Source organism: Neopelma chrysocephalum, unplaced genomic scaffold, assembly GCF_003984885.1.
Source record: "Neopelma chrysocephalum unplaced genomic scaffold, ASM398488v2 Primary Assembly neopelma1_25, whole genome shotgun sequence".
NCBI lineage: Eukaryota > Metazoa > Chordata > Aves > Passeriformes > Pipridae > Neopelma > Neopelma chrysocephalum.
This window is the reverse complement of record NW_020897694.1, coordinates 35,361,279-35,386,181: the sequence shown is the minus strand read 5'-3', so window position 1 is coordinate 35,386,181 and position 24,903 is coordinate 35,361,279. Positions and strand designations below refer to the sequence as shown.

Below are 24,903 nucleotides of genomic sequence, written 5' to 3'. Positions count from 1 at the left end.
ATGATAAAGCTGGTATCCTTGCCCTGCTTATTTCACTTGCACAGGCATAGCCAAGGAATGTTTTTACTGACAGACTCAGATCTGAAATAGTGTCTGATAATTTTGTGACTCAGGAAGGAGGATTTTTTTGCATTAATTGATTTTGATGTAGCTTTTTCTTACTCTACAGATAGACTAGAAAATATCTTCAGTCCACAATGATTCATAATAGCGAGCAAGACAAGGGTCTTCTAATCAGGTTCAGCAAAGTCTCCTCCAGGTCCCAGCAGCAGAGCTGAATCTCATGGATGGGAAAAGACAGTCTCTCCCACGAGTCTCTCTCAGTCTTTCCTCACCTCTACAACTGGTGAGCAATGAGCAGATGCCTACAGCAGATGATGAGCACCCTCCAAACCCTGCAGCTCTTGCAGTAGTCTAGATCTCATGCTGAATATGCGGAAGTCTCAGCTAACTGCCATGGTGTTTGCTGTTCTACCACATCTCTGGTACTTGACAGAGCTTGTTTTCCTGAGGTTTGATTTCTCCTCTGGTATCTAGAAGTCCATCCCAGTGTAACTGGGGCTTTGTCTACTTGTGCTAGATCACAGAGAGGTGTGAGTTTTCATCACCCTCAATTCCAGGATTCACAGATGTGGTGTGTACGAGATATTCTAATGCCTCTATTTGAGGCTTAATTCCCAAGTCAGCTTTGCTGTGCCCGTGGCAGTGGAAAATGTATTTACACACATTTGAAGAATGTGTTTCAAGTCCATTTTTCACAATATAATTACCCAGAAGTTTCCATTTTGCACTAGAACGTTCACTGTAATGGCCCTAGGATGCAAAGGCTGTGATCCTCCAGGGAAGCCTGGGAGCTTTCCTGATCATTCCTTCAACATGTACAGTATATTTTCATCTTACAGTTGTAACAAACCACACAGGCAAATGATCATAACCTCTTTAATCTAGAGAATGTCAGGCAGACTATTCAAAATCCTTTTTAGCCTAGGAATACCCTCTTCATCTTCAGAACAAACAATGAGTCATGGAGCTGGAGAGGGGCTATGATAACCTAACACCCATGAGGAATATGAATTCCCAAAATCCCTATCAGTTGTTTACATGATTATGTGCTTCATTATGATTTCTTTCAAGTCCTGTGATTACCGAAGTTTCTTAGGCAGGCTTGACAAGGCAGGATCCTTGGATAGAGTCTTTGTTTCAGGATCGCCTGCTTCTTTCAGTGTAGATATCCCATTCGTGTCACCCAGCAGTTTCACCCAGACCTTGTCTTCTCCCTCAACAGAGCTGGGTACATCAAAGCTGGCTGCCAGGTAGTCCCTCTCCCAGAAAGGTCTTTTTCTGCCTTTGATTTTCAGCTGCTTCTTAAGAATTTAAGGCATCATTCCATGGGATTTTAAAACAAAATAGATCTGGACTGCTGTAGTCCTGCCCTCTCTCCCTAGGTGTGATTATAAAAGCTTTCACTCCATCTTCAACTGAAATTAGTTTATTTCACAATATCTATTTAACATACATTGAAAGAGACAAAAGTTCCTATTGTGAATACTTCTTTCTTTCCTCTCTTTTCACTTGTACACTTTGCCCTCGCGTGTTTTAGTTTAGATATTGATTTCGCATGGATATCTATAAGTCATGAATCTGGGTCATACCTAGGAATTTGTAGTAGATTTTGACTCTTTCTCTTGTATTTCACTACATTAAGATGGTTAGTCTGGGGGATTTTGCATTTTTGCCAAAATAGGAGTCCGCACTTCTTTTATCCTTCTGCATTTCATTTAAGTTAGATGTGAGGCTTTAATTTTGTCTGATATTTTTTGCAACAGTAACTCCCTCCCTAGGTATCTGTACTATTCATCTATTCATTTAATCTGAGCTATTGACCTTACTATACTAAACCCAACAGGATGTTGTGTAATTGTGTGATTGAGTAAATTTTTCTTACATTTGGCCTGACTCCAATCAGATCCTTTGTGCCTGTCTTTCTGAAATGCCCATAGTACTATCATTTAAATGGCTCAGAAATACTCTCCTGTCCCTCTCCACTTGGCATGCTCCTCTGGTGAACCTCCAGACCTGCTCGGTCTGCCAGAGTAAGCATGAGACTCCTATAGCTGGGTACCCACTTCATGCAGCGTCACGGGCTCTGTGTGTGTGTCATGCCTCAGACGCAGCACTGCTATGTCCCATAAAACAGCATTTATTTGAAGTTGTGGAATGGGCAAGAGGCCATGATACATCAGGGGAGAACACTAATTTTTTATAGCAATACCCACTCAGCTCTGTTGTTTATCCCAAAGAAGAACACCCTTATCTGTGACCCAACATGCCAGACAAACTCCTGACACATGTCCTGGTATGAAACAGCAAACAGGCAAGGCTGTGTACCCCTGCCTTTCGCTTTACGTGGTTTTCTTCCTCTTACAGGATTTTCTTCTCCTCCTGGACTGAAAGCTCAGGGCATACCACCACAGCTTCAAAAATGGACACAGGCTTACCCTGGCTATGCCAGTTTCTTCTGATTTGCCCCAACTCTGACCAAATTTTAAAGTCACTCATTTTGCTGTTCTACTTCTTTCCAGCACACTAATTTTTTCAGTGTTTAGGCTCCTAAAGTTGTGAAACTGGTCCTATATTTAGAATTATGATTTAAACTGCTTTTATTACATGCAATTGTTGTACACCGAGGAAGCACTAGTTGGGTTTTTTATAACACTTCAGCAGTATTATCTCTGAAGGGTATTAAAATGTGCACTTGGCTACATTTATGATGTTTAATTGAACTTTTATTAGTTTTTTTTAATGTATCCTCATAAAGCACCGTACGACAGTAAGAAATAACGTACAAGTGGTAGATTATGTAAATGAAGCAGAAAATGCTATAGTTTAGTATTTAGTTCATATAAAATATAAAAATTAGATGAAAAATGTGGGTTTGAATGCAGTTATAATTAAAATTGTATATTGGAGTCTAACCTACACCATACTCTGTAAATACCACTGGTTGCTCTGAGTTCCAAGGAGATTATTTTGCAGTAGATACTGATAAATTACTGTACAAAGTAAGGCTTTTATTGATTCACTTTGTTTGATTCTCTCCCGTTTATTTTACTGCATGAGTTTACATTTTTGCAATTATCTGCTAAACTGGAGTAAATTAAATTCAGAGAAGACAGCAAAAGACAAAGGGGGCAGAGATGCACTGTAATGGCATGGAGCTAAATAGGATGAGAGAACCATATACACATACAAAAGCATTTCACCTGGGTAATGGTAACACCATTCTTAGGAGCTCAACAGCCCAGAAATTCTGAAAGGCTGCTTCTGGGAGGGGAGTAATTACGATGCCCACAGCCATCTCACCTCATGCTGGGATCCCGCACAACATTACAAGCAATGGAAATGCTGTCTTTCCCGCTGGTTTTCGACAGGCTCCCAGAGAAAGTGGTGCCAAGGCAAGTGAGAGAAATTCTGGACAGTAGCGGATTGTTTGATAAATTTCATCCTGGATTCAGCCCCAGCCATGCTACTGAGGCTGCCCTTGTCAAAGTCATAAATGGTTTGAATGCCGCTGCTGAAAAGGAAGCCTGGCCTTGTTTGTACTATCAGATCTAGCCGTGGGGGGGTTATTCTGTAAAAGGCTGGATTCTGTTGCAGTGCCTAGGTGACTGGCTAGTGTTGACTGAGAATGTGTTGAAATGGTTCCAGCGGTACTTGATTGCTTTCCCCAATCAACGTAGTAGGGTAAATTCTCCTCGAGAGCAGCCAGTTTCACATAATGACACTTGATCCCAGGGAGAATTCACCAGCAGCCTGACTTAGTTGGCACTGATGCTTTACGCTCTTTCTCTTGCCTTTCAGAGAGATATATGAGATGCATTAGAGCAGTGTATTAGAACTCCTTTTTGGCTTTATTGAAGAGGACTATATTTCTAAAAGTACCAACAATCAGATATTCAGAAACAAAAGACTTTCTTGTGCAGTCGAGATTATTAATAGAGATAAAACACTTGTTTCTACCTGTTAATTTGAAGTCAGACTTCTTTTTAATTTTTTTTTTAAGAGGTCTGAATTATCTTTGTAAGTCTGGAGTGACAGTGCTGATCTCAGTAGATTCATACACTTGTAAATAACTTACAAGAAGAGTCTGACTCAATTGTCTGAAAACCAGAAATCACTGAATAACTTTCCTTGGGACTTCAGTTTACATTCATGACAAGTAAGCCTAACAAAGAGATTCCAGTGCTGCTTCTGCTCATCACAGCCACTCCAGTTTGACCAATATCCTAGTACCATTTTAACCCTGTAGAAATTTTTCTATTCTCTCTCTTCTCAGGCTGTAGCAAGGCTGTCATCTGCAGGGGCTTTGTGAAGTTGAGACCAAAGACCTGAAAAGGGTTTTAGCCACAGACCTTTCTGAGTGTCTTCAGTGGGAAAACAGATTTGTTTCTCCTCCAAATGCCTCTTGTCAACAACACACAGGATCTGAAATAAGCATCCAGTGAGATTGCCTGCAAATTTTCCAGTCTGAGATTATCACCAGTGTAACTAAATAAGCCAAGCTGCAGAGGAAATTTGGATGAACCTTCATGTTTGTAACAAGAGATGGGTGCTTGGTCACCAGGTCACTATAACTTCAGAGTCTGTAAAATCAGAATAAGATTAACAATTTTTTTATGAACTTCATAGATACAAAATGTGCAGTATGCAAAAGAGCTATCCTGAATAATTAATTTATGCATCAGTTTTCTCATGTGTCTTCATATGTCCATGAGCTGAGGCAACCTCTTATCTTCAAGAAGCCCATAGGAGAGGGGTTTTTTTCTGCTTTTTCTACTTCATGGCATAATAATTTAAACTATTTTGTTATTAAAATGATATAAGAAATTTATACAGTGTACAAAACCATGCATTGAATCTATAGGACATTTCAGCTTCCCATTTTCACCCAACATGCACGTTAGTTATCTGAATATAAAGGTTATTAAGATGTAGTGATAGATTGAATGAGGATACCAGAATTTGACTGGGTATGTTTATTAACACTACTGAACAAGTTCTGTTTAAAAAGCTAATGATAGTCTATCCATTTTATCCCAATGCATCTTAATTTCTGTTAGGCATCCCCTGATTTCTAAATCAGTTTTGTATTTTTCCCATGGAAATACCTAAATATTCACATGGAGAATATATATGCTTTGTTTTAACATGGCATTTTAATAGCTTCTCTTTTTTATATGAGACTTCACAAACAACAATTGGACTTAGTACAAACTGATGACTTCAGTTTTTGTGTTACACTTAACCCACCCCTCAGCAGGGCCCTCAAAGCAGGCTTCTTGGTTCAGTAATGTTCATATTCGTGCTAATACCCCATAGCTAATCATAACGTGGGAGAATAAAACCTGCTGCAAGTTGAAAATCATTTTACAATTAACTTATAAATAAGCCAACCATAATTACATTGTGTTATCTCACATTGTTTTTACAGCCTCTTGCCATGCTTCAAAGAAGGAAATTAGACATACAGTGCTGGGTGATATTTAGGACGGAATGTTGCAAAGGATGTATTTTAATGACCTGAGTTTGAAAGGCTCATGTAAAGGTTCATCACTTCGAACATTTCAGATAGATGAGACCACTGGTTTGTTGCTCTGCCTTGCTTTGCTTTTTTGTACTTCATAGTAAATCATCTTACTTAGGTCATTGCACAAGACAAAGAGAGACAAAACATTTTTTTAAGAATTCCTTTTGTGTTTCTGAAAACGTAGCTATTTTTCTGTATCTAACTAACACTGTTTCAATGTGTAATATTTCATAATTGACCAAGACCAAATTCAGATAGTTCTCATTATTAAGATAATATTAGCATCTTTTTGCACACAGGAAGTATTTGCAGCTGTAGTAGGTTATGAGATCCTGGGACACAAACCTGTCTTTAGTCCCCTTGCTGACCTACTAGGTAGAGTAAGCTGGGGTGAAATTTCACTCTGTGGAGAATAATATTTTATAAAAAGTTGGAACAAAGGAACTGTTTTTCATATCAATCAGTTTTTTAGGACAGAAATCATTCTAAAGTAGGCAGACTTTGAATTTCATTTCCATCTAGTTATATTTAGCCTTTCTTCTCTTCAAAATAAGGTTGACTAACCTTCTCTGATACAATTAACTGTCCTTAAAACAGTATGCACATCAGTAGAAAGAAACAGACAAAGTAAACACACTGCCAAATAGCCTTGTGTTCTTAAGGAAGTTATATGGCTGTGCTCTTTTGGCAATAGGCTCCTCTGTACCCCCACTGATCTCAGTTATGAATCTGAGCATGTTCTTACTGCTATCAGCAAGAAAGTTTTACTCACTCATTCCTCTGACTTCACTTTTCAGATCTGCATCTTCTCTGGCTGACACAAAACATTTTGTTAAACACACGTGCAGAGAAATCCCAATTTCAAGAAAAAAAATAGTTACGAATGTGGACTGGTTTGGACTGGGATAGAGTTAATTTTCTTCATAATATCTCCTACAGTGCTCTGTACTGGATCCATAACCAAAACAGTGTTGATAATACAGAGATGCTTTAGTATTGTTGAGCAGCACTAGCACAACCTCAAGGCCTTTTCTGCCTCTCACCCCACCCCACCAAGCAGGCTGGGGGTGCACAAGGAGTGGGGAGGGGACACAGCTGGGAGAGCTGACCCCAGCTGACCACACCATATGGTGTCATGCTCAGCCAGAAAGAGCTCGGGGAAGAAGGAGAAAGAGGGGATGTTCAGAGTGATGGCATTTATCTGCCCAAGTCACTGTCAAGCACATTGAAGCCCTGCTTTCCGTGAGATGGCCTTTGTCTCAGTGCACAAGTTTTCTCACTTATACTCTTCTACACTTTTACCCTTTTGATTCTCTCCCCCATTCCACTGGAGGGAAGTGAGTGATTAGCTGTGTGAAGCTGAGCTGCCCATTGGAGTTAATGTACAACAGATGAATGGTAAAAACATCAGAACTCAGACTACTCAGGAATATCTCATTTTCTTTAGATAAGGACAAAGGGATGACACTCTAACCAATACTGAGAAAACTATTTTGCAAGACAAAACTTCCCTCTCTGAGAGAGAGGAAGATGTGGCATTAACCACAGTATAAGCTGAGAAGAACCAGGACATGTTTTAGCTGAGTAGAGAAAGAAGAAGGTCACCTCCCACGTATATGAGACTGGAAGAATCTGCAGAGTCAGGAAATGTGAAGACTTGTATGAGAGGCAACAACTACAGGTGCAAGATTACAGTCTGAAGTGACCTGGCAAATGGCTGTTCTCCATAGTGACTGAGAAAGGTGCCATAGGGAGAGCTTGTAGGAGGAGACGAAAAAATTTGCTTCAGCCACGAGGAGCTCACTGAAGTGGTGACAAGGAGACATCAGTTTGTTTTGCATTTGAATGGGAGTGGATAAATCTGGATCACAAATGGACTTGTGAATTTAGGGACAGAGAGAGAAGTTGAATTTGTGCCCTGCAGGTTAGGTAGGTTAAGGAAGGGATGGAATTTCCAAGATCTGTTTGAGGAGAAATCAATGGAGAAATTGGCACTAGGAACGCCAATGGAATTGCAGCAGGCAGCCCAGCACTAAGTCGGAAATGAACTCCAGGCAGCAAAAGTAAACAGCACTCTCAGCATGCTTACAGATAAGAGGGAGAAGAGTGAGATGGTAGCTGTGGAGGCAAGCAGGTTCAATGTGTGTTTTCAAAGTGGAGAGATTAAACACACACTTGTTTTAAGAGGGGGGTGAAGCCAAGGCAAATAACAATGTACAGAGAGGAATAGAAAAAGAGGTAAGCAGGCACCAGGGAGAAGAAGAGACAGAATATCTTGTTCCATTTAATGCTTATATCCGTTTTGCAGATCAGAACTGCACTAATTTGGGAAGCAGTTTATATAATCCATAAAAATGCATTTTATTAGCTTTTTTTTTACTTTGAATCACTGACTTCTAAAGAATGAGAACAGCCATAAATGCTATTGTCTCCACAGGCAGCAATTTGAAAATAGAAGATCCATGGTTACACAATAAGTGTATTTTCTTCATAAAAAATATTTGCAAATCAGGTTTAAAATAAGGGGAAAATAGCTTTAAAATATTCTGCACTTCAGAAAATAATAAAATGTCTTCTTATTTTCCCCTGATAGGCCACGCAATGCAGATTACTTTATGCAGGAAGCTAAACGGAAGAAGCATAAAGCAGATGCAATGGTGAGAACATTTTCTTTCCAGTTACATTGCTGCAAATTATTTTTGTGATGCACTTTCTTCATCAGCACAGTATTGCTGGGGTAATTATAAAATCTATTATAAGGATGGCTAGGCTTGTTAAATTAAGAAATGTTTATATAATCAAATGTTCATAGCCCAATAAACTATGACTTAACAAATAATGACTTACTGAGATAAAGGCCTGGATAAATAAAACTTTCTGTTTATCCCTTTGCTTTAATTAGTAACTATAGTAATGGAGGCTGTGTAAGAGATCCACATGCCTATCTTCTCAGTTTAAGTAGCTGACTAGGTCCTATAATTGCATCCCCAAATCTGATGTGGTGGCTGAGGTATTTGTACTTTTTTTTGAAGAGTTTCGGCTTTTCAGTGCCAGAACAACCCTGGTTTCATGGCAGATGTTTCTGGACATAATCAGAAGCACACAAGGAATCTATGCAACCCTAGAGGAGCACCTAGCACACAAAGTATTGTTGCAACAAACAGATTCTTGGCCCTGGCTTTGACCTGTCTAAAAATGTAGCCAGTAAGAAAAAGGGGAATCTGAGGTTCTATGGAGCACTAAACTTGTCTTTCCAGACAAATGGGTGCAAGAAAGTATACAGGGCTCCAGGAGAGCTCTGCTTAGCTGTCCTTCAGCTTTCTCCAAGGCTGTGTTCTCCAGCACCATGGATAAGCCAGCGACATGAGGTCTCTGGGATGGCAGTATATGGAGTGGAACCCTGCATTAGTGTGGCTGTCTTGCAGGTGGGAGTAGCTGCATTCCTGCCTTGCTCTGTCAGTCAAACACTGCTGTCAGAGCATCAGGAAAGAAGAAAGGTAGCTCAGAACCTCTGTTTCTTCACCTTTTTTTTCTCAGCTGTGCAGAATGTAAAAAGGCCATGAAAGCAGAAGCAGGCCCTTAATTTAGGACACTAACACCGAGTTTTACACTCTACCTGAGTTTATTAGCACAAATTTCCATGGTTTATTCAGTTCCATATTACTTTAAAGTGAGTCTTAAATCAGAAAATATTGTGGAGAAGTACAAATGGTGCAATTCAGTGTGTTGCTTTAAACAGAATGGAAAAGATCACTTAATATGCAAAGGAAATTCTTAGCCTGGAGAGAAATGTTTTTATGGTAGACTCCCAGAAAAAGGAGTTGCAAGCATTATTCTCTGCTCTGCCAGAAGTTCCCTGCATGAAAGTCACCTAGACACAGTTTGAATAGCTTCCTATCAGTATTAGGTGGTTGAAATATCCTCCACATTCAGCTTCCCTATACAGTGGACCAGCACCTTACTTACACCTTGTGAATTGCCCTTTGCAGGTACTTCCTTTCCCTCTCTGGCTGTGTAGGCATCCCGAAGAAAATGCCATATTGCCAAAGTGCCTTCAGGCACTTCGAATCACCTTGCTGGGCTCAACACCACCTACTTTGGCACTGCATTACTTAACACAGGCACTTAGAGTGAGCAGCCTGAAAATCTCTCTAAGTCTCTCTGCTCCTCAGTCCTCCATCTGTGAAATTGGGATAATAGCACTTCCACCTCCACTGGAGCATCAGGGAGAGAAATACAATAAAAAGTTTGTGAAGTTCTCTGCTATGATCGCAATGGGAGTCATATAAGAACCTAAAATAGATTGAAGCCAGTGTGCCATTCCAAAGTTACTATTTAAAATCTTTATCCCTTGGAAAAGAATAAGGTCCATTAACCTTTCACTGTGTGCATCAGATTTCAGCCAAATACATCCAGTCCATTAATAGGCTTTATGTACCGCAGGAGTTGTGACTGAAGGAGAAAGAAGTCAGGACAGAGAGGTATTAGTATGATTCTCCTTTCACATCAAAAATGAAATTCTGAGAGCGGATAAGCGGTATGTAAGTGTACACATATGAACATCATGTGTATATTTGCATATACACTGTCACTGAGGACATATATATGCACATATATGCCTATAAGTACAAAAATATACACAGAGAGTCAAAGAAGTACCAAAAATAGGAGAAGAAATGGGACAAGGAAAGAGGATCTCAGAAGATGCCGAGGGAGCAGCATATCCTCCTGAAAGAGGAGGATATAGAAAGCAAATTCCTGACAAGAGGAGAGCAGTGCTGAAAATGGTAGGGATAAAGAAGACAGGATAACAGAAATGAGCCTTTGTATATGAGTTAGTAGTCAAAGTATTTAATTCTCTTCTCTTAGTTCAGGGTTTCATTTACCTTTCTTTGTTGGGTGATAAAAAATTACATCTGCAAAGATGTGTGAAACCCTTTTTAATGAAAGCTTGAACAAAAGGCCTGATGAGTTTGTGGAATTTCCAGCACTGGAAGAGCTTTGACAAACACTTGTCAGGAATGTCCTAGGCACACCTGATCCTTCTTTGGACACAAAAGTGTTGAACAAATAATACCTCAGAGCTTTTTTCAGCTCTGCTTTCTGTATCTTCTGCATGGTTTTCACTCATGCACAGAGTTTGATGGGTTTTAGCTTTCTCACAGAAAAAAATGTGATTCTGAAGATATACAAACTTGTGTCAAGTTTACAATTTATGTTGAGAAAATCCCATGAAATGTAAGCACATCTTGATGATTACATTATTTCTCTGTGTCCTTATTTTTTCCCTCTAGGTGGAGAAGTTTGGAAAGGCACTGAATTATGCAGAGGCAGCGCTATCGTTTATTGAGTGCGGAAATGCAATGGAACAAGGCCCAATGGAATCTAAATCCCCTTATACCATGTATTCAGAAACAGTTGAACTCATCAGGTAGGAAAGGGAGGAGATGATCTCAGGGGTTGATGATCTCTGTGCAAACATGCTCATCTGCATTATCACATAGTTTCCACATACAGGAAAAGGGGAGAAGTGAAATCCTCATATGTAATGTTTATGTATTATCTGTGATTTCTTTAGAAATTAAATCAGGAAACTTTGAAGAATAAAAAAAATGGAAAAAAAAAAACAGAACAAAAAAAACTGGCACCCAAATACTTTCATATTACTTGAGCTGCAAATTACTTCAAGAGTGTCATGATGTAAGTCCCAAGCTACTAAATAGAGAAAAATAGTAATCCATAATAACAAAACACTCTCATAGAATGGTAGTTTGAAAAATCTTGCAATCTGTTTTAAGATTGCTGTTTAAAGGTTACCTGAAAGATGATGTCAACAGGGATAAAAAAATGGACACTCAAAGTCCACTTGGTGTGTGACTGCTCCTAATGTAGCCAGTGGAGTCCCAAAAGCAGCCCAGCTCACCCTAAAGCCACCCCTACTTTTAGTCACCTTCATGGCTCTCTAAACAGTACAGTGTAGAATTCTGTCCCATCCACAATCCCTATGAAGAAAATATGTCTCTAAAGTCTTTTTCTCCATTACAGTTGGTAATGACCATTAACGTTATTGGCAGTGCTGGTAGAGAAAACAAAGATCAAAATCATCCCAGCAGCTGAAGGACTCTCTGCAAGAGAGTGACACACTAGCAGAGAAAGTTGCACTGCCAGTGACCACAGCATCGTTCCTCAGGACAGTCAACCATGCAGCTCTCATCAGGATTAAGTTTTTAATAATATTCATAATGGATTGAAGCTTCTAAAACAAACGCATTATTTTGGACTTAGTGTTGATGCGAAAATTTTCTCGCATGTTAATAATTCCACTGGCATTTTATTCCACTTAGGGTTGTCTTCTGATGCATTTCAGTGGATTGAGGCCAGCTTTCTAACTAGGAGGTTATTGAACAAAATCAAATAGGTTTTTTTCTGTAAAAGAATAGTACATTCCATCTCTGCAATTCTTCCCTTCCTTTTTTTCCCCCCATGTCTGCAATTCTTCTCTTTTTTTTTTTTCAAAAGGCAGAAAGCTCTTTCTTGTCTGCTCTGTCTTTTCTCATGGTAGTAAATATATGATCCTAACTCTGGAAATGAATTTTGCTTGCAGATCCATAGCTTTCAATAATATGTGTAGCTGTGGTTGTGTTGTAGTGTGAATTGCTGTTGATCTCACTTTCTGCAGCTCAGAAAAATAAGTGGTTTGCTAGGTATGCCTGTAGAAACAAAATGTTCATGCTGAATTTTGGCACAGATATCAAGATTAAAGTCTGAAAGCAAAGGTAAGAAAAAAATCACAAGCAGCTAATTATGGGAAACAGGTATTTTTCTGGAAGTAAGCCCAGAAGCACTCTGTGTTGTCCTAACCTTGTGTGTTGTTCAGGTATTCAGCTGGAAGCTGAGATTTCCAGAAACCAATTTGTGATTGCATAGCACATACACTCTTGAAACAGCAGTGCTACCTCTGTGGATGTTTAATATTTATAGAATTTGAATGTAATGTCATATGAGCAAAAATAGCTCTGAGCCACATGTTCCCCCTATGCTGTGCTCTGCTCGGAGGAGCAAATCGGGGTAGACACGCTCAGAACTGGCAGGGTGAGGTCAGCACCAGCTTCCAGGCAGGCTGTCTGCCTTGAAATGCTCTGAAAACCTTTCTGCATGAACTCTGTGTAACTGGGTCTCTGCAGCAGCAGAGGTTATTTTGGTAAGACGGTGTCACCTCAACAGCTAGGCTCTCCTCTGGACTGACGGATGTTCCAGGGAGTTACTGCTGTTTAAAGTGTGCAGGGAGGCACGCTAATGGCAAAATAGCTCTGAAACACAACCAGAAGAAACATATGTATGTCTGGTAACTTAAGCAAATAAGTATAAGGGGCAGACCAAATTACATTGGCCAGCTTAGCTCTCTAATCAGTAATATAAAGCTGTCTCGGTTAACTCACATTGGCTTTTTCCCTTTTGCTTAAGGTATGCAGTGAGACTAAAAACCCACTCAGGCCCCAACGCCACGCCAGAAGACAAACAGCTGGCAGCATTATGGTTAGTAGATCAAGCTTTCCTCAAAAGGCTTCTTTTCTGCAGTGAGCCAGTTCTTGAAAATCAGATGCTGGACGCAGCCAGATAGAATGATGTTCTCTATTGAAATTAAGAGAATACTTTCTGCTCTGGGAAGGTCCAGCCCTTGTATCACTGTACCAGGTCTGCATTCTGTCTCTGTATATAAGCAATTCATACTTATTTATTGACTGTGACAGGTTGGCTATGGTATGTCAGTGTAATTAATTTTTAAATGCCTGATGGTTTGTTGTTTTTATGAGTGATGTACTTTTGTACCAATAGCTCACTAAGTTCTTTTGTGGCTGACATTTTAGGCTCAATAATCATAAATTATATTTATATTATATGAAGGGCAATATGGTGATGGGGATAATTAAGCCTCTTAGATTATCTACTAAATTGAGTTTTCTAGATATATATGTAAGCGCCTTAGATTCTATAGGATGCTTGCTGATTGCTAGTAAAGTAGTAGAATGTTATTTAAATCAAATTTTAATTTAATATCTATGTAGTTAATACATAAAATACCTATTACATGGTTAGTGAGTCTCAGTAAGTGGACATTTACAATCAGCAAGTGTGTTTTTAACATCTATTAACCATCTGTTAAAAATCCAAATGAAATTGCATCTTTAGCTTCCATAAATAAGGAGCCCTAATTAATCATTTGTATAAAAAGGAAAAAATATTCAGAGTTACTATTTTTTTTTCAATGCCCTTTCTCTGTCACTGGTTTCCTGTGTCATCGGCAGGCGCACAGAATGCATTAATGGCAGTTGCTTTAAAAATGCTTGGGTGGGAGAATGACTAAAGAATGGTTAAAAAAGAATATTTAAAGCCGTATTAGGAAGGCTTGCTGAGAACTGCTGGAGCGCTTCGGTGTGTGAGGAACCACATCCAAATTCAGGGAGCTGCTGCATCTGTTTCAGCAGCAGAAAGGTCAGCGCGAGGGAAAGCAGACGGAGCCTTCTCTGGGCGATGAATGGCAATCCTAACTCACCGTCTGCCAGCCGGCAGATGAGCTGACACCATTTGCATATGTGCTGTACCTGTGAAGGTGACAGAGGGAGAGTGATGGTTGAGGCTGCGAGGCCGCCGCATCCCCCGGCTGCTCCCGGCGCCCGCCAGGCAGGCTGCCAGCCCGGCCCGCTCCCGGCCCGGCTTCTCCTGGGGAGACACTGTCCTCCAGCGGCCACAGCCGGGATTTCACCGCCGGCTCTCAGGACAGGAGACTGGCAGGCTGATCAACCCTGGCCGGCACTGTTTTTTTCAGGAGCAGTTTGCTAATTAAGGGGTTCACTGAGGTTTGGGCAGCTCCTGGGCACGGGGAGGTGGGGAGAGGTCTGCACCTCCAAACTCACGGCACCTTCTGCTGCTCCGGGTTGGCTCCAGGACTAAATACTGTTTTTAAAAATAAGGCCTCTGCTGCGAGAGGAAAAGCAAAACACACTAGGTTTTTGCTTTGAAAGTGGTGTTACTGTGGGGCATTCCCACAGTTGCCAATCCATTGGGATTTCTGTTTAGGGGTCACCCTTTACCTTCTGCTCTCCCTTATATTCTAGTTACCGCTGCCTGGCTCTTCTGTACTGGAGGATGTTCCGACTCAAGAGAGACCACGCGGTCAAGTATTCAAAAGCGCTTATTGAGTATTTCAAGGTGCATTACTTATGGCATGGTTTTAGATCAATGTATCATTACAGGGGACAGAGCATTGTACTAAAACAGTAGCTGTGCTGGGCTGAGTTTTTTCCCCTGTGAAGTCAGTGGAGTTTTACCATAGACTCCCATGGCAACACCTGATCTCTAGTCAGTTCTGTTGTCTTCACAAGGGCCCCTCTCTGAAAAATACATACTGTGTCCCTTCACAAAGGATGATAAATGTACTAACAAACAGGTACTTTCAGATTATTCTTGGTCAATTGTCCTGCTCTGTTGTGAATAGGTTTTGCAGATTTTGCTCTGAGAATCCCCTCCAGGATAACACCTCCCACTAGACTACCTGTGAGTTGAAGACTTTGATTTAGATCAGTCCTCAGATGCAGGGCTTCCACTCAGCAGAATTGATAGAAAGGACAGTGCAGTGGGACCATCTTCTTACCCAAGCAACCGTCAAAGAGCCCATGCTGTCTTCAGTGGGAGTTGTACAGAAGCATCAGAGGGCAGAAAGACCACCTGCCATGTACTTGACACAGCACTGTTGGCTTCTCCTTCCTACTTTGCTTCTCCTGCTTCTGGTTTTCACTCTCTGCCAAGTCCAAACGCTGGTTATTTTGAAAAAGACCAGAAGTATTATTTTAATATATTTTGACAGGCAACCTTTCCCTGGAAAGCACGTCAAGAGCAAAACCTTCCAGGTGGAGCTCACCTAGCAGTCAATCCATCCAGCATTTGATGTACACAAAAATAAGCCTTTATCATCCTAATTTTTAAAAAAAGTATGAACGTACAAGTACTTTAAGACAAACTGCTTTGGGGGACCTGAACAGTCTTTGAACCCAGGGCTCATCTAGTGGGGTTTTTTGCAGACTGAGAAATCTTGAAATGAAAAACATCCATCCTTTGACATTTTGTTAATAAAAAAATTCAAATACAAGCACGAACGCTCATGACCAGATTCTGAACATGTGAAGACAGTGAACGGAATTGACAGATCCGTTATTGTCAAATAGAAATTGAAGTCAATGTAATTGCTTAAAAAATTTTGCAAGATATATAACTCAACACGTTATGTTTCTCTAACAATTACTTGATTTCAGGGGAAAGAAATATGTGCCTATTACAGTACTTTATTTTTCTTTACCAGTTCAGAGAATAGCTGCATTAAGAAAAGGATGGTCAGGCTCTCAACCATGTAAAATGTCTCCTACTAGCAGACAGAAACTGTTTCACAGAAAACATAAAATGGACTTACACTCTGCTGTAGTCAAGAAGAGCTTGTTTTTTTTCAGAGCTCCTGCTGATATAATGATAGCGTAGTTTCACATTAGAAAGTATTCTCACCTTTGAAAGTAAAAATGGAAAAAAGATCCATTTGCTATAATTTTCAGTGGAAAACAAGCCAATTCTCTACTCCTTTCATATTTGGTATCTAAAAGCTTTCAAAACCAAGTTACATGAAATGCTGACTGCATTAAGAACTTCCACATATATTATCAATCAAAGAAAGATTTTAAACCTTGTCACACACGTTTGCAGGGAAAATTAGACACACTTTTCATTTAGAAAATAAAAAATTATTATTTAAATCTCCTTTTAAGTGTTTTATTTCCATTATAAAAAAAACTAATGCAGCAGAGAATTAAAAAGAAGGCACAGATATTCAGGGGGCAGGCACATTTGAAAGTATAAAGAAACCAGGAGAATGGTTAGCAGTAGGCAAAGTGGGATAAGAGATGGTCCCTTACAACATCACACTGTTTCAAATCCTTACCCCCACCTTTCTGGTGCAGAACTGAGATAAAGCTGGACAATATACCTAAAACATGAGAAAAAAAAGATGTGGGGGAAGTTGTACAGTAAGGCAGGGTTGGTTACATGTACAGTAGAAGTATCCTTGACTCCACTTTGATTTCCATATTTTCCTGCCTCCAACTCTGCAAGTATACTCAGTTTCCATTACACTAGAAAGATGAAGGCCGGTAGATCTGCGACAGATCAGAAAAGAAAGGGGGGGAAAAATGAAACTATTCTGCAGGAAGAACGACTGCCAAGGATTCCCACGTTGGTTCTATTTAGGATGGTAAATGAAAACTTTTCCTTTTCTTTTCACACATTAGCCTTTCCTGCCAAAAAAAACCCAAAAACCCAAAAGCTCACTTGTCATATCATTTACCTGGGACATGGAAGGCCAGTGTCAAAATGCAGGAAGAATGCCAGGGCACACACCTGGTACTGGTATGATCACTGCTAAAATACAGCCAGTGTTGGGGTGCCCATGAAAGATATGGGAACCCAAGATGCAATTCAGAGGGCACATCAAAACTGAAACAACAAACATATTTGAAGAGAGGCTCAGGAGATATGTCCAGCTTAATGCAGAACAGATTAAGAGAGGATATAATCATTGTGTATATGAAAGTGGAACTGATAATACCGAGCGACGTGCAGTTTTGCTGGTATTGGAACAACAAAATCCAAAAGCTAGCACTGAAGTTGGGAAAATTCAGTCTTAAAACTGAGATACAGTGTCTGTTTTTCTAACTGTGAGGCCTGCAAAACACTAAAACAGGACACAGGACAACAAGGAAGATAAATAGTGTCTTAGGATTTCTATATGGCTAGCTATCCCTTTTAAAAAGAATAAAATAAAGTTCAAAAGTAATTTAGCTTCTTGTAAAAGCTCCATGATTGGTGGAAAACAGAAATTGCAGAGTACCTGCCCTGGAGGATTACTCCTGGCTTGAAATCCCTGAACATCTGATTACCATTTTTCCTTCCTAAGCCATGAGAGACCAAGAGTTTTTGTACTTCTGTTACTGCTTGTAACTCCTGCAGTTTACAACACCTGCAGCCTTGCATTTAAAACAATATCCATAAACAGATCTCAAGTTGCAGGACTTTGCTTGATCTCCCATGGATGTCAAGAAGGGAAGGTTGTTCTCCAGCACACAATTACCTGCATGTGCGGTTTCAGGGGAGAGTGCAAGGAGGTCAGTTTCCTCTAAAGAATCAAAGCCTGGCCATTGCTCAATATGAGGTTGTGGATGGGATGGTCTAGCAAAGCTTGGTTTCTTAGACTTCTGGTTTTTACATCCTTCTGTCTCACAGGCCCAGGATTAAATCAGTTACTGCACCTGAGAGAGGGGAGGAGTTTTTCCACAGGTCAAGTGGGCAGGAACCTGCCAGTAAATTCCCCTCAGCTCTTGCAGGTTAACTACTAGAATCATTTCATGTATCCAGTCTCCATTACTGCTGATACCTCAGTTTCTCCTGCTCTGTATATGCAGTGCTCGTACAAGGTGATCTCTCCGCAAGCAATGAAATTTTTTAGTCTAAGGAAGTATACCAGATAGAGTCTTAATGGCTCCAGGTATACACTAAATGACCTAATGTCCCCTTCTGGGGAGTTCTGGGGGGGAATCCTTCAGCTAGGAAAACCACCAGTCTACACAGGCAGTCTCTCTAACCCTGTGAATGCTGCTGTGTTCAGAGCAAGGGAAACAGCTCAAGAGGAGCAATCGTGAGGGAGATTCTTGAGCCTCGTGGTTAGAACAGCTACCTGAGCTGAGGGAGCCCCGATTTACATCCCTGTGGTCAGCCAAGCTGAGCAGACTTGCAGTCTTGAAGGTCCTAGAGGAATGACATTTGTCAGTGGGGGCAGGAGAGTAGGAGGAAAGCTTTCTGATTTTCTCCATCACAAGAAATTCCAGCCTAAACTTCACAGAGTCCTGACATCACTTTTCTGAATTCCCAGGATTTCTGTGGAAAGGTTCCATTTCAGCTAATGTGTTTTCCTAATCAGCCCCTGTCCCAGGATGTTTAATAGACTATGCTTCAAGTCTGTTCTGCAGCAGTGCTTCATCACAACACCAAAATAGGCTGACTGAGTTTATTGCATCATGAGATGCAATTGCCTCATTTTCTTTACATTTCTGTATTTTTACGCTCTTTAATATTTTCATTTTTTAGTCTTATATAAATTATATACATTGTGAATTACTCTTTCCTTTCCAGAATTCATCAAAAGCTGCCCAGAACCCGTCTCCTTGGGGTGCCAGTGGAAAGTAAGTTGCACAGAAACTTACATCAGATTGGCAGTCAGAAATCATGTTTTCTTACCTGCAGTAGAGTCTGATACTCTGGTGATTTTAATCCCAACACCTTTTAAATAACTGTATTAACATCTGTTTCTAGGAGCACAGGAACTCCATCACCTATGTCCCCCAGCCCATCTCCAGTCAGCTCTGTAGGATCCCAGGGGAGCACAGGGGCCCCTTCCCCATCTCCTATCATCAGCATTCCTCAGCGCATTCATCAGATGGCCGCCAACCACGTCAGCATCACCAACAGCATCCTCCACAGCTATGACTACTGGGAGATGGCTGACAACTTGGCCAAGGAAAACAGAGGTGAGCGAAGCAAGGCAATGGGCTATTTTAGAAGACTGTTATGTGATTTGGATCAGGAAAATAACTATTTTGATAGGAAACCTGTCTGCAAAGTAGGGATGCAGGGGTGTTTTTCTCCTTTGGCCTGTTCAGAGTCTGTTCCAAAACAGCCCAAAAAGGCAATTTTGATTGCTGTCTCACTTAGAAGAATCTAATTTTTTCCTTTATTTGGGTGGCCAGGACTTGTGACAGACCGGTCGTAGACATAGCTGTGGTTGGCACTCACTGCCATCTGTGTCATTCTGGAGAGAAAGAGCTTCTTGTCCCCAAAGTCGTGGACGTGGATGAGATGTGTTTAGCCAGACCATGTCAAAAAGCAGGAGAAGAATTTATTTCTGTAGAAGGAATGAACAGCTCCTAGCCCTCCCCCCATCCAAAGCGTACACAAATGGCAGTGAGGTGCTTCAGTGAGGTGCTTCACTCCTTCACTCCTTCAGAAGAAACCTTCTTCTGAAATGGTTTCCATGAGCATCTGACTTGATGGTAAATTATTCCCTGGTTTTCAGGATAATTTTTGTATTTAAGGCAGAGACAAGGGCAGAATTCAAGTCAAAACAGGACACCTAAGCGTAGGTGTGTACATGTGAGTTGGGGGGCTCATCTCCCATTGCAATTGATGGAGCTTTGTTCAATACAAACAGCAGAGTTCAGAGTGCTGTTCAGTTCATCCTGAAAGGGAGACAGAGATACAATCCATGTGGCTAACCACAGCCACCCAATGCCATTTGAGGTGTCCGTACCTGCACTGCCACTCTGTCTCCTGTACATCCTATGTTAGATCTCCAGTCCAGGCTGTACATATCAACTGCCTGAGAGTATTGGCACTGCATGCCTCTAAGTAGGCAACTGCATTGTCCCTATCCGTGGCACGAAGGTTTGAACTGGGTGATCTTTAAGGTCCTTTCCAACCCAAACCATTCTGTGATTCTAAGTGCCTAGCATCTAGTTAGCCAAATTACTCCTTAGGCTGAGTTGACCATGCTGTACAGGCCTCTGTTTCTTTGTCATGGTAGCTTAAATATCTAGCATATCACATACGTATCATTAGACACTTGTGTGTAGACTTTTTGATTTACTTGTCCCTAATCTCAGAATAAATCTTGCCCAGCATCTGTTTGCTTTATCAAGACTCAATGGAAATTATTGAAAAGCAAAGCTGAAGAACTGTTTTGTTCTTTAAAAAGAAAATTGTTGTGCATCAGCCTGTAACATCATGAACCACGGCGCTTTAAAATTAATCTCACCAGCGCTAAACTTTCATTCCCATGAAATGTTCAGCTTGACTCAATTTGCAAGAGAATAAAATCTATTAAAGGGTGACAAGTAGCAAATAAAGGTTCACTCTTCTGATGCTGAATCTTTTTTTTTCCTGCAGATTTTTTTAATGACTTGGATGCATTGATGGGGCCTATCACCTTGCACAGCAGTATGGAGCATTTAGTTCAGTACACTCAGCAAGGACTTCACTGGGTGCGGAATAGTGCTCACTTGTCATAATGACTGCTTGCCATTCACATGGACAGTATACCTTTCATGGATAACTCAGTTATTCTGGACACTGTGCTACAGAAATAGTCAGCCACAGCATTGATACAAACAAAGGTGAATATTTCTTCAATATTGAGCAAAATTTTTCTGACTTTAGACTTGTATGTGTGCAGCGGTACAATATACAGTGATGTCTCTTCAGAATGAATTGTTTGTTCTACATCACTCTCCAAACATTTTCATACACTAGAAATACTATAAAGAACTGATCTTGATGCACAAAACATATCCTTTCTATTCTTGTACTAAAAAACTCAAAAACCAAAATCTCATGGGTTGATTGAGCCGAGTGCAATAAGCACAGATCCCTATTCAGGAAAGCTCAGAACAGATTCTTAACTTTAAGCTGGTACTGAAATCCTGATGACTTCAGCAGAGCTTAAGCACATACACAAGGGCCTTCCTGACCTGGAATGAATGAGGGCAAATTAAAGGCACGGAGAACTTTTACGGCGAGCATGGGCATGTCACAGAAGTTTCAGTATTAATGGGCCATCTCCCTGTTACTTCTCCAGTGGAGCACAGAGAGGAGTTGCGTAGCCCCATTAAGTCAGTCAAAGATGGCATTCCTTCATGTGCAATAAGTTTCAACAAATTGCATGCGTTTCTTTATCTCCTGTCTTTTTAAGTAACTTTATCTCTCATTCAGTTCCTCACCAACAGTACAACCTACGGTATCAAGCAAAAGGCCTGAAAACAGATATGCTGATAGCAAGAACTTAAAAGAGACAGTGGAAAATTGTATTTTGTTACTGACAGTAAATAGATAATGAAAAAATATGGCAAACAGCAATCCACTTAGGAAAGAAAATGCGTTAATTTCAGCTGCACACACACACAGACAGATATTTATAACAGTTGTTGGCTTTGCATGAGAAGGCTTCATCCTGCAGATTTTGACTTGCATATCTTTTTCATCTAGGAGAAGCTTGCAGCATTTTCTTCCAAGCTGTATGGGAGCATTACATGCAATTTCCTTTATCTGGGAAGCTGAGTTTGCTGCTCATCAGGCTAAGAACTGTTTCCTATCATAATCCTCTCACTCTCCATGCATAATCCTCAACTAGGCTTTAACGCTTCTTGATTTATGGGATGTTTTCAGTTCTTGTTGACAGGCTGTGTTTTTCATGCCAGAAGAATTAATCCCACAGTAATTGGAGTTTAATTTGGGTCAGCTGAGGTCAAGGCCAGTTCATACCAACTGTGCTTGCATTCAGTGCATTTTTGTTCATTTTCATTGATTTTCACATATTTGGGGGTGTTTTTCTGTATCGGAAATATAATTTTTTTGCAATCAGATTTGCAGCCTTTACTCAAATCATCAGCTCCAGTGACTTCCAATGGACTGTTCTTGTCCGAGTCACTAGCTGGACCCTTTCATTATTGTTTTCTGATCTCATTTACAGACATATTAAGGAAATTTGAGTACAAAAGACACTTTCAATAGAAGATACAAGTAGAAGTAGCTACTGATATAAATGGTTGATTAAATGGTCCTTGCTGCCTTTTTTTTCCTCCCCCATTTTTGAAGAGCTGCATTTTGAAGAAAGGTACCAAACAATGCAGCATGATTTCTCAGTAAAACATCTTCAGTAGCACAGGCTGTATGTAAAGAGTGGGCTGGTGAGCACCCTGAGCCCCAATAGCTGTGATTTTGGCGAGGCTGCTTAGCATAACTCCAGCTATTGCTCAGGCTCAGAGCCTTCACTGTGTTCTTTGGAGCAGCTCAGCAGGGTAGCTACCAAGGAACTGCTCAGCCCCAAGACATCCTGAGACGATATTTATGTGCCCATCAGTGCTCAGATACTTCCCCCACAAGAGAAGTCCTGAGCTCAGCTGTGGTCACCTCTTAGCATGGACTTGAGTGTTAGAGGGTGGCTGGCTCTAAGAGTGAACACGTACATGCCTTTAAATGACAAAATACACAACCTCTGAGTCCTCCTGTCACTCTTAACCCTGGCTGCTACCCACCCCAGAAGGAGCACAGTTTGTTTCATCACAAGTATCGTGGAGAACTTGATCGGTGCCTTTCTGTTTATCACTTGCCTAATCTCCAGCTGTGGAAGTCTGTCAGGATATACTAGACTAGTAGCAACAGATTCTGTCAGCTGCTTCAATACCATATGAAGGTACTGTGGAATTTCTCCTCAGATCAGGAAAGTGAAATTCCAGTTAGATTAGCTTTTGTTTTCTTTGACAGTGCCTATGATGTTTATCTTCAGATAAGTTTGGGGTTTTGGGAGCCCTTTCTGCTATTTAATGTTGAGAAATTTTAGAAGTGACATATATTACTTGCCTTAAATGGAGTTTAGTTTTCTTGCACATGTGGCATTTGAGTTTCAAAGATGGAACTTTGAAGCATGTTTATTTTACTAAGATCGGGATATTTTTATTAATCATGATGAACTCTTTATATGTATATAATATGTCAAGAAACTTCAAAGAAATGCAAGAATTAATGCTGTTCTGTTGTAACATTTCCAAGTATTAAGGATCTCTTGCAGATGATTGTTCTTTCCTGTATGTTGTTCTCATATTGAATTATTTTGGCTGAATACTCATTGTTTCCATGGAAAAACACACTGGTTTTTAGTGTTTGTGCGGGCATCATCTGTGTTGTCTGATGAGAATGCTGAGCCTTGATTTCTGGTGGTTCAACAGGATGAATGGATTAGAGGGTTTGGCTTTCTCTCCATAGGGTTTCTTGCAGCTATACTATTTTGGTGAGGTTATTTAGAATACTCTTCTGTTCAGGCTATTTGCCTGAGGGTTGTGGCTGATTAGATGACTGAATGTGGCATGGTGACAACAAATACTTCATTTCATCTTCTTAGGGCCTGGTCTGAAAAAGTGCATGTGACTTTTAGGTCTGGTCCAGTTAAGCATATACTCCACCTTAAGAACCTGAATAATATTAGGCTCTTCACACTGAGACACTCAGTGTGTTCTGGATAGGACCAGAGGAGACTGTCTTTCTTCGGGGCTCCTTGAAAAACAATGACTCATTTTAGTCTGTTGTAAAAGTCCGGGAATATGCAGGCTTCTTTGTGCCATAGCAATGTCCAGGTTCATTTTGAGAAAGTAAGAAGTCATTCCATACAATCCAGAAGAATCACAGAATCACAGAATATGCCGAGTTGGAAGGGACACACAAGGATCATCGAGTCCAACTCTTGGCCCCGCACAGGACATCCCAAGAATCACACCATGTGTCTGAGAGCGTTGTCCAAACGCTTCTTGAACTCTGTCAGGCTTGGTGCTGTAACCACTTCCCTGGGTAGCCTGTTCCAGTGCTCAACCACTCTCTGGGTGAAAAAACCTTTTCCTGATATCCAACCCAAACCTCCCCCGACTCAGCTTCATGCAATTTCCTCAAGTCCTGTCACTGGTCACAAGAGTGAAGAGATCGATACCTGCGCCTCAAAGTCCCTTCATGAGGATGTTGAAGACCACAATGAGGTCTCCCCTCAGTCTCTGCTTTTCCAGATCATGCCTGGAGGGAGAAATTTGCTTATAGAGGCTTCTGAAGCAGTAAGGGTTGGTAAAGAAATGGGATGGATTCAAAGGAATTAGGTATTGCAGGTGGATGTGACAAATGCAGAACAGCCTATAGGATCCTCACAGAGAGCAAGATCATACAGACTCCTTGGCCTTAATCCTTTACAGTATTCCATCATGGCATGAGTGACAGGTAAGAACAAAGCATATGCAGAGGTTCAATTGTGGCCAAAAGTCAGATATGTCCTCCCTGTCACACGACAGGATACCCAAACCTCTTGTTTGCCTATTTCTTTTGTCCAAATACCACAGGGCTCCAAAGGAAGAGATTATAGTGAACAGAGGACCGTAGGTAAAGGAGGTTAAGAAGATCAAGCCCTAAGTGTAGATACACGTATGTATATACTGTAAATCTAAATAGTCATAAAAGTCACTCGGCATGAAGGATATGACTAGTGCCTACCATTGATCATCAAGTACTCATCACTGAGCAGCCATATCACCTCAGAAGTGCAGTAGCTGTTGTCAAAATAATTTGTGTAGCTAACTAATTTATATGAAATGCACCTTTGGGACTGTGCCATAGTATCTCTTTTGTAATACAAATGT

The 24,903-nt window shown here is 40.7% G+C and overlaps 1 protein-coding gene across 3 annotated transcripts in view; it reads left to right on the top strand.

Annotated features, from left to right (window-relative positions):
* Nucleotides 1–23,978, top strand: part of AFF3 (AF4/FMR2 family member 3) — a 324,957-nt gene extending 300,979 nt beyond the window's left edge. For 2 of the 3 annotated variants that reach the window (XM_027674908.1, XM_027674907.1), the window contains exons 15-21: nucleotides 8,181–8,244; nucleotides 10,882–11,018; nucleotides 13,052–13,123; nucleotides 14,704–14,797; nucleotides 18,815–18,864; nucleotides 18,995–19,209; nucleotides 20,624–23,978. In XM_027674908.1, coding sequence (XP_027530709.1) covers nucleotides 8,181–8,244; nucleotides 10,882–11,018; nucleotides 13,052–13,123; nucleotides 14,704–14,797; nucleotides 18,815–18,864; nucleotides 18,995–19,209; nucleotides 20,624–20,745 — 754 coding nt within the window. In that variant the 3' untranslated portion in view covers nucleotides 20,746–23,978. The remainder of the gene's footprint in view (nucleotides 1–8,180; nucleotides 8,245–10,881; nucleotides 11,019–13,051; nucleotides 13,124–14,703; nucleotides 14,798–18,814; nucleotides 18,865–18,994; nucleotides 19,210–20,623) is intronic. The other variant, XR_003532872.1, reaches the window with a different exon arrangement.
* Nucleotides 23,979–24,903: the final 925 nt, after the last annotated feature.